The sequence below is a fragment of the Enoplosus armatus genome (assembly GCF_043641665.1).
Source record: "Enoplosus armatus isolate fEnoArm2 chromosome 21 unlocalized genomic scaffold, fEnoArm2.hap1 SUPER_21_unloc_1, whole genome shotgun sequence".
NCBI lineage: Eukaryota > Metazoa > Chordata > Actinopteri > Centrarchiformes > Enoplosidae > Enoplosus > Enoplosus armatus.
The window spans coordinates 187691-197000 of NW_027261196.1; the positions used below are offsets into that span (position 1 = coordinate 187691).

The 9310-nt window shown below is 43.3% G+C and overlaps 1 protein-coding gene across 2 annotated transcripts; it reads left to right on the forward strand.

Annotated features, from left to right (window-relative positions):
* Positions 1–235: 235 nt before the first annotated feature.
* On the forward strand, positions 236–7108 carry LOC139307162 (enoyl-CoA delta isomerase 2-like). 2 transcript variants are annotated; one of them, XM_070931042.1, is made up of 12 exons: positions 236–325; positions 1523–1584; positions 2271–2374; positions 2979–3077; positions 3323–3514; positions 3709–3778; positions 4286–4388; positions 5013–5133; positions 5232–5321; positions 5554–5697; positions 6249–6405; positions 6808–7108. In XM_070931042.1, the coding sequence occupies exons 1-11, from the start codon at positions 270–272 to the stop codon at positions 6402–6404; spliced, it is 1197 nt and encodes a 398-aa protein (XP_070787143.1). In that variant the 5' UTR covers positions 236–269; the 3' UTR covers position 6405; positions 6808–7108. The 2 variants fall into 2 exon arrangements, with proteins under 2 accessions (XP_070787143.1, XP_070787144.1); XM_070931043.1 differs by having other exon boundaries at positions 6811–7108.
* The last annotated feature ends 2202 nt before the right edge of the window (positions 7109–9310 follow it).

Here is a 9310-nt window from a genome sequence, read left to right on the forward strand (position 1 = left end):
GGGATGTTGTTATAAGCGTGCGTTTCAATTGGTTTACAACGGACGCACCGCTGACAGCCGTTCTCGAAGCCTTCGTTCATTCGACAAACCAGACTGGTAGAGGTGTCACTTCAGCCAATGGAAGAGCAAAGGACGACAGAGTGGGCGGGAGCAGCGGTGTAAACAGCAGTTCATATAGCTGCTTGTTAGCTCTGTTGTGGCTAAGCTAGTTAACTCTTCCCTACTTCACTCCGTCCTCTTGCACTTTGGACCTCCGTCTCTGGGTTTAAATGGCCGGCGTCGCCCTGAAGTTCTCCGCTCACTGGCGTTCTGTCAAAATAAGAAGGTGAAAGTCGGAAACTGTCCTCTCATGTTGATGCTGTTTGAAGCTGTTATTGGGGGTTTTGACACTCGGTGCACTGAACTTTAACTTTACTGAGGGGTCAAACTAGGTTAATGTTAGCCAGTGACATCTGCAGCTACTAGTTAGCTCGGCTAAGTTAGCACTCTCAGAAAGCAGTCAGTGCAGTGATTCTGCTGTTAGCTTGTTAGCAGCTTTGCAGACACTTGACATCTGCTAACAAGGTAAGTTAGCATCAGTCAATCTGCCTACAACTTTATGAAGAGGGACAAGGTAAAACCTGTAGCGTAAAGCCCTCACATAGTTTCAGTAATGAAGCATTGTTTCTATTATTAATGATAACAGGAGTGACCATGCTAGCGAAACAAAAGCAGCTACAGTTAGCTGTGCTGGCTGTGACCTTTGCTCCAGATTCTCAGAGCAGAGTTAGAGGTGGACGTCCTGACAGAACAAAAGCCAAACATTGAATGACTCCGGCCTCTCAATGTGCACTGTGCTTCTTTTCCCTGTCTTATATTACAATAAGCTCAATCTCTTTGGGTTTTAGCTTGTTTTGTTTTGACCAACAGTCCAAAACTGAAATATATTTCCTTTACTATCATATATGTGGAAAACAAGCAGCAGAGCCTTGTATGTGAGAAGCTGCACCAGCAAATATTTGTCATTTACTGCATTAAAAATGACTGAAATAATTAATCCGTTGTCAAAACCGACTAAATGATCGCTGCAGCTCACACTGATGAACAGAATGGGTTTAAAATAGTTTCCATCAACATTTACAAGAAATCCACTTTGTTCAGGAGAAATCTACAATCCAATACACCGGATGTCCATATTGAATATATATTTTCATCATCGTCATTATAAAATTTAGTGTTTCAGCTATCAGGTACACTATTTCATTTGATGTTATCCAACATAAAAATGATCCCAATCAGTTCCACACAGTGAGGAATGTAGACAAATCTACAAAATGTAGATTTGGGGAAAAGAGAGTGCTCTTATTGGATCAGAAGAGATGGTGCTCTCACGATCAAACGTTTAGATGTGTCCCTAAAATCTAGCTGGGAAACTTTCTTGTATACATGACATCTAAGACATCCGATAACTGCGGAAAGCAAATGGTAAAGTGGTTATTTAATCGTAGCTAAAGGCTCTGAATGTTTTCCTCTCGGTCACCAGCTTGGTCAACGTCTCCACCGTTCCCAGTCTGAAGTTCCACACCACAGCCTCTCCGATGATGGGTGAGTATCTGCTGCAACAGATTGATCTTTCTGCTCCACACCTTTTTATTTTTTCATGATCATTTCAATGAGGTGCAGGACAGATATGAGGAAGAAGTCAGAGTTTGACTGACTGACTCAACCCCACGGCTTGTTTGGTGCATTTTATTTGAAAAATGATTAAATATTTTGATAATTGAATAAACAAAACAAAAAGGTCAAGATTTCTCTGGTTGCAGTGGAAGATAACACCTCGGACACCTTTTGACATTTCATATCTATCCAACATTATTCTTCACCTTTCATTACAGATCAGTGCAACTCAAAGTGCTTCACAGCTGACTGACAGGCTGATAATAACACAGCACAAACGTGAACAGTAAAACTATTTGAGAGTAATGACAGAATGTAATAATAAAACCAATGAAATAGATAAAAATAGGTAAGAAATAATACAAGAAAATGTATTTAATAAACAGTAACATAAAATGGAGTAAAACATTTCAAATGAAATAAATGCTTCAATAAAATAAATAATGGCCATGACTCTTCCAGTGGCTCGGAGCATTTTTAAAACTTGCCTTTGCTACATCTTCGGCCTACAGACGAATCAACTGATAGTTTCAGCAGTCGTCATGTTACAGGAACATGTTGATGGGATCGTTGCTGGTGACTATCGGAGGTCATGACGGTCAGTGTGTGTGCAGGTGCGACGGTGGAGCAGTTTGAGCAGGCCAAGAGCAAACTGTCGACGCTGAAGAACGACCCGGGCAACGACGTCAAACTGAAGATCTACGCTCTCTTCAAACAGGTGGGAGGTGCTGATGTTCCAGATGTTCCAGATGTTCCGCCTTCGTGTCCGGAGCGTCTCACTCTTTTCCACGCTCTGCTATGTTTACACTCCGGCTCTAGTTAGTCTAACTGCTCGCATCTCTGAAGCTGATCAGAAATGCCTGCAGCCTGTTTGTGTGAAATGTCACAAACAAATGAAATGCATCATTACGTATTTGTTTTAAGTCTTTCGTCAACAACTACGGGCATTCATTAACAGCTGACGTAGTTTTTCTTTGTAGATAATGAGAGCGAGAGGTCTGAAAAGTAATCTTCATGTTATTTTGTTAGAACTTGTCATTAGTAACCTTAAGAATGAAGAAGATGTTAGAGGAGCCTTTTATGACGCAGTGTGGATACCAAATATGTCAACGTTTGAATTATTGCAATCATAAACATGCATGACTGCATCATATTTGTCAGTCTAATTTTAAAGGATCTTCTACATTGAAACCAGTTGACTGTGTTTCCCTCTCAGCATATTTAACACCAGCTCTTGTGGCTATAATAGCGTGTTATATATATTTATTATACTATATTATATATTTATTACACATTTAACTGTCCTCCTCCTCCTCCTGCAGGCCACTCAGGGTCCCTGCAACACTCCCAAACCAGGCTTGCTGGACTTTGTCAACAAGGTTAAATGGGATACGTGGAAATCTCTGGGCTCCACATCACAGGTACATCTGCTCCAGGACCCCACACTGTAGGTCATTATTACTGTCAGCCGTTTAATGTTCAGCTGCAGATCCTAAAACAGCTTCTTCTGCTGCTGTTCTTCCTGTAATTAATGTAAATAAAGACCATAATCTGTGATGAAGTTTCAGAAAAAAGCAGGAAGCACAAACACATGAGGAAGGAAATGATTCATTCGCCGCGTCTGTGTTGCTGAAATGTTCCTTTATAAACTCTTCGTGTCACCCAGGATGAAGCCAGGCAGCAGTACTGCGACCTGATTGGCTCCCTGGTGGCGGCAGAAGGTGGAAGCTCCGCCCACGTGGCTGCACAGCCTGCTGGGAGCGGGACGGCGTACGAGACGCTATTGGTCACCACGGAGGATGACATCACCACCATCAAACTGAACCGACCGACCAAGAAAAACGCCATCACTACTGAGGTGTGTGTGTGTGTGTGTGTGTGTGTGTGTGTGTGTGTGTGTGTGTGTGTGTGTGTGTGTGTGTGTGTGTGTGTGTGTGTGTGTGTGTGTGTGTGTGTGTGTGTGTGTGTGTGTGTGTGTGATATTTTGAATGTGTTATAGAGATCAGTGTGTTCTTATGAATCCTGTTAACTCTTAAATCTGTTTTCTCTCAGATGTACAATGAGATTATTGCAGCTCTGGAGCAGGCAGCTAAAGACGACTCAGTCATCACTGTCTTTACTGGTACACACACACACACACACACACACACACACACACACAGCTGAATAGCATTAGATCAAAATAACATCAGTAAATGTTTCTGTGTGTCTGTATATACAGTCACAGTCTATGATCTGCTACTACGACCACCCTATATGTACATGTAGGAATCTGGTTGTAGTCTTGTAAATGGGGACCCTGCAAGATCCTGTGACTAAACCTCTTTAGATGTGAGAGGGTGTCAGACTTTACTGAACCCTGCAGGAACCACCAAAACCACCAAAACTGACCTCCAGGAGCCACAATCGAACGGTGACACTTGGTTTTATTTTATTTCATTATAGGTTAAAGGAATATTCCAGCAAACAGTCAGTTCATCACAGAACATCATTCAGAGCCCCGAACAAGTGACAGAAGGGAGAGTCATGTGTGAACGTCTTTCTTCTGTCTACACACACACACGCACACACACACGCACACACACGCACACACACACGCACACACACACACACACTCTCTTCACTGCAGGTGCTGGTGATTTTTACAGCAGTGGAAATGACCTGAGCAACTTCACCAAGATCCCTGAGGGAGGGGTCGAGGAGATGGCCAAACGTGGTGGAGATCTGCTCAGGTGATCACTGATTGATTGATTGATTGATTGATTGATTGTTTGAGAAACTGGCTCACTGGTTGCTGGCTGATCAGTTGACCTGCTGACCTTGAGGCAGAGCTGTGGACTTGGACTTGGACTCGTCTGCTGTGAGAGGTAGTCGAGAGAGACTTGACTTGGGAACACATTGATATTGAAAAGTGTAATATTGTGTGTAGTTGTGCCAGACCGTCATGAATAATTAATAACCTCACCATCTGCTGGCTCCAGAATAAAATGGAGTTCATGTGCTACTTCCTGCTTTTAGTTATTAAAGAGCTCCTTTTTGTTTTTCTTAGATATTTAAGGTTATTAATATGTTTAATTGCTCTATCGGACTCATTATTATTATTATTATTATTACTTGAAGATGTATTTTGTGATTAACATATGTAATAACGTGTTTGTATAAATACTCCAACAGCTTGATGATAAATGATCCTAAGTGCTGAGCCAACAGTAACCCCCCCCCCCCCCCCCCCCCCCCCCCCCCCCCCCCCAAGTTGAACAGAGAACAATTATCATTAGCCACTGACGGGGGGGTTCAGGGATGCCTGAAGCCTGTTGTACCTCCTCATTCTCTTCTTTCCTTCCTCTTCTCTACAGGAAGTATGTGAAGGCCTACATTGACTTCCCGAAGCCGCTGGTTGCCGTGGTGAACGGACCGGCTGTCGGAATCCCAGTCACAGTGTTGGGACTCTTTGACCTGGTCTATGCTACAGAGAGGGTACACACACACACACACACACACACACACACACCAGATGTCTCTTTGAGCTGACATCAGAAACAGGTTCATTACATCCGTCTCTAACTATCTGTCAGGCCACCTTCCAGACTCCGTTCAGTCAGCTGGGTCAGAGCGCTGAAGGATGCTCCTCCTACACCTTCCCCAAAATAATGGGCCCCGCCAAGGTACACACACACACACACACACACACACACACACACACACACACACACACACACACACACACACAGCTCCAGCGATGGAGAACATGATGGAAATGACAAATCTGTGTTGTGAGGAAGGTCACAGCCTCCTCATCGCTGTTGAAGCTTTAATGATTTATTTGGGACCTTGTTGTTTGATGCAGATGTATGTGGTTGAGTGTTGGTAATAAACTGCGCCCCCCCCCCCCCCCAGGCCAGTGAGATGCTGCTGTTCAATAAGAAGCTGACGGCGGTTCAGGCCTGTCAACTCGGTCTGGTCACGGAGGTTTTCCCTGACAGCAGCTTCCAGGCAGAGGTTTGGACCAGACTGAAGGCCTACGCCAAGCTGCCCCCCAACGTAAACACACACACAGACACACACACACACACACACAGACACACACACACACAGACACACACAGACACACAGACACACACACAGACACACACACACACAGACACACACAGACACACACACAGACACACACACACACACACACACACAGACACACACACAGACATACACACTGAACTGCTCCACGAGCCGATGATGACGACGCCGTGCTTTCAAATAGTGCACTTATAAAATCCTCTCTCCTAATTGGCTGCTGAGTCTCTCCCCTGTCTGTTTCCACCACAGTCAGTCTGTAGTTTATATTCTGTCATGCTGTTGTCCAGCGTCATGGTGCGTTCAAAGACGCAGCTACACGTTGATCCACATCGAGCTGCAGGCATCAAACGACGTCATCCAGTAGAATCATTAGTCAATTTGTTTATTTTATTTAAATCAGCAAATAGAATTAACTCTGTGTCTGTCTCTCTCTGTCTCCCTGTTTGTCTCTCTGTCTGTCTGTCTCCCTGTCTCTCTGTCTCCCTGTCTCTCTGTCTGTCTCCCTGTCTGTGTCTCAGTCTCTGGCTCTCTCTAAACAGCTGATCCGGTCGATGGAGAGGGAGCGTCTCCACGCGGTGAACGATGCAGAGGTGGAGTGTCTGATGGAGCGCTGGACGTCAGACGAGTGTTTCAACGCCGTCATGAACTTCTTCCAGGCCAAGGCCAAGCTCTGAGGTGTGTGTGTGTGTGTGTGTGTGTGTGTGTGTGTGTGTGTGTGTGTGTGTGTGTGTGTGTGTGTGTGTGTGTGTGTGTGTGTGTGTGTGTGTGTGTGTGTGTGTGTGTGTGTGGTGTGTGTGGTGTGTGTGTGTGTGTGTGTGTGTGTGTGTGTGTGTGTGGTGTGTGTGTGTGTGTGTGTGTGTCAGTCCTCCAGGACGAGACTGGTTGGTGTCTCCAACATAATTCTTCTTCATGGCTTTTATTCGTCTCTCAGACTCATTCTTAAATGATGAATTGTGCAGAAGCAGAAAATGATGATGTTGATGATCAAATCTCTTATTGACTCTTTTATCTCTCTTCATCACTCATGGGGGGGAAACCACATCTGCACACCTACAACAATATAAATGAATGTTAAAGAAGATTGGAAAAAGATCTTTAGCTCCATAGCTCCAAATGTTGGAAGCTGAATTGGGTTCGATGATCTGGACACCAACAGCAGCCAATCACAGAGCAGCACTAACGAGCTGTCCAGCTGCGAGACACACTGAACAAACCTTCAGTCTGTTGAAACTGTGAACTCACATCGTGATCTGACGTTTGAGGGTTTCCTGTGTGACTACATGAAGGATTCAGTTTGGAAGTGCCTTAAACACTTTGTAAGGCCTTTCAGAGGTTTCTCTTCACTCTGTCCATTCAATAAAAGCAGAATGTCTCATAATTCAAAGGAGGGGAGTTTTATCTTTTATGTAAATGCACGTAGGTTACCATGGAGATCCACCTGGTAAAACCTGAGCCAGAGAACCCCAGTTAACACCAGGCTTCAGGTGTTATTGGTTTCTGGTGGTCACACCGAAACACCAACACATCAGCGTCACCATTAGTTGTAGTACATGTACTATATATATAATATTATTATCATTATAGGTGTTAATATGAACGGTTAATAAACTGCTACATTAAAATATGTGTTAAAGACACAGTGTGACATAATAACATATAGAACTATAACATTATAGGATATGAAATAAGAGAAGAAGACAACAGTGACACAAGTCTCTGGACTCCTGTTGTTGATGCGTCTGCATGTGGTCCCACAGCGGATCCACCAGGGGGCAGCACTCACCTGTACGTAAAGCACAGAGCAGACCTCAGCGCTTTAGTGTCTCGTTAATAATGGGCAGCAATAATGCTGCTCTGTATTAAAGGAGCAAAGTTAAAGTTTTCAGGGAGAAACCTTGTTTACTAGAAATGAATTTGTCCTTTTGTAAAGAATTTGAATGTTGAATGACTTGCTGCCATGTTTCCATAAAGACTTGCAACATGCTGTCAAATGACTTTAACAGCACCAAGTTAACCCCTCCTCACTCTCTGTGGAGCAGCCGGTGACACAGTTTGATGATTGTTTCACTGTGTAATCTGTGATTATGCAGATTTCATCAGTTCATAAAACCTCTTCGTGGGTACAGATGAAGCACAGTAAGTGAAAGAGGAAAGTATTAGTTTGAGTGAACAAGATAAGTGGAGGCCACCTTCACTTTCTCCAGAAATACATGAAAAATGATCTTTAGATCTTAAGTCATAAACATTACATTACGTTAATAAAGCAGAAAAATGTAAGAAATAAAGCTTTATTTGCATGTAAAGTTATTTTATTCCAACTTTTCTGCCTTTTTCATTGAAGTCTGTCTGTAAATCACGGAAAATATTAATAATAATTAATAATTCACATTTATGCAATGCCAGCCGGTTTTCTCAGCCTATATAAATAATGAAGATGTATAAATACAGTTATGTTGCTGTAAATAACACATGTTCAGTGTACTCATGAATAGACTGACTCCAGATTATAATTATTATTATAACACAAATTAGTAAAGTAAGAGAAGCAACTTCTCGTTAAATCAATCAGTTGTCCCTTTTTCAAGGAGTGGAGGGAAGTAAAATGTTAAATTGAAGGAATGAAATAATAAATAATACAGCAAACTCAAACAGCCCTGGAGTTCTTATATAAGAACCAGAGCATCGCAACGTCACAGTCCAACAGAGGAAAGGAGACTGCAGGGCTGAGGTCCAGACTGGTGACCTGATGGGGGACGAAGCAGGACCATCTCTGTCTGTCTCGGCCAGTGGGAGGATCCAGCAGGGACTTCATCTGAGGAAGTCGTCTTTAAAGAAATACTTCAACATTTAGGTAAAAAACATCCTCTCTTTCTCTGTCAGAGTCCGATTGTTACCACTCTGATGTCTGTACGCTAAATATGAAGCTGCAGCCCATTAGCTTAGCTTAGCATAAAGACTGGAAACAGGAGGAAACAGTTAGGGTTAGGGTTAGTCGGTGGTTCTAGGCACTGAGGAAGGAACCCAGTGACTGAAAATGGCTGTGATGCCAGCTGTTAGCATGTGTTAGCATGTCAGTGCTGTCCACCAGCGCTCAAGCTGCCAGTCTAAGTAAAGTAAACCACAGTGTCTCTGTGACAATTACAGAAGGAGAAGATTAAAGCTTGAAGAGATTTCGTTTTTTATATAAAATTTGAATTATAGTAATGATCGTATTTTTCTTTCAAGAATTTGATTTCTCATTGTTGAACCTTTCAGCTGCTCTGACCCATGGATGCATAATAAGACCTGGATACGCCGTTGCCCAGTGGCCACTTAAAAAATTCAGCCCAAAAAGCATTTTCCCCAAAGACCCCCATTATAAAACAGATGTCTGCAAAACTGCTGACAGGACGCCTCAAACTGCAGACAAGGTCTTTGGGTGTTTGTAAAACTGTCCTCGAGCCGAGAACAGCGGTTTAAGAATCTGTGACGTCATCACAAAGTAAAGTCTCCGGGCCAGCGGGAGAAACAGGGCCGCAGACCCCAGAAGTGAACCCGGAAGATATAAACCTTTTTGGCGAGCAGGACTTATTGGACTGAA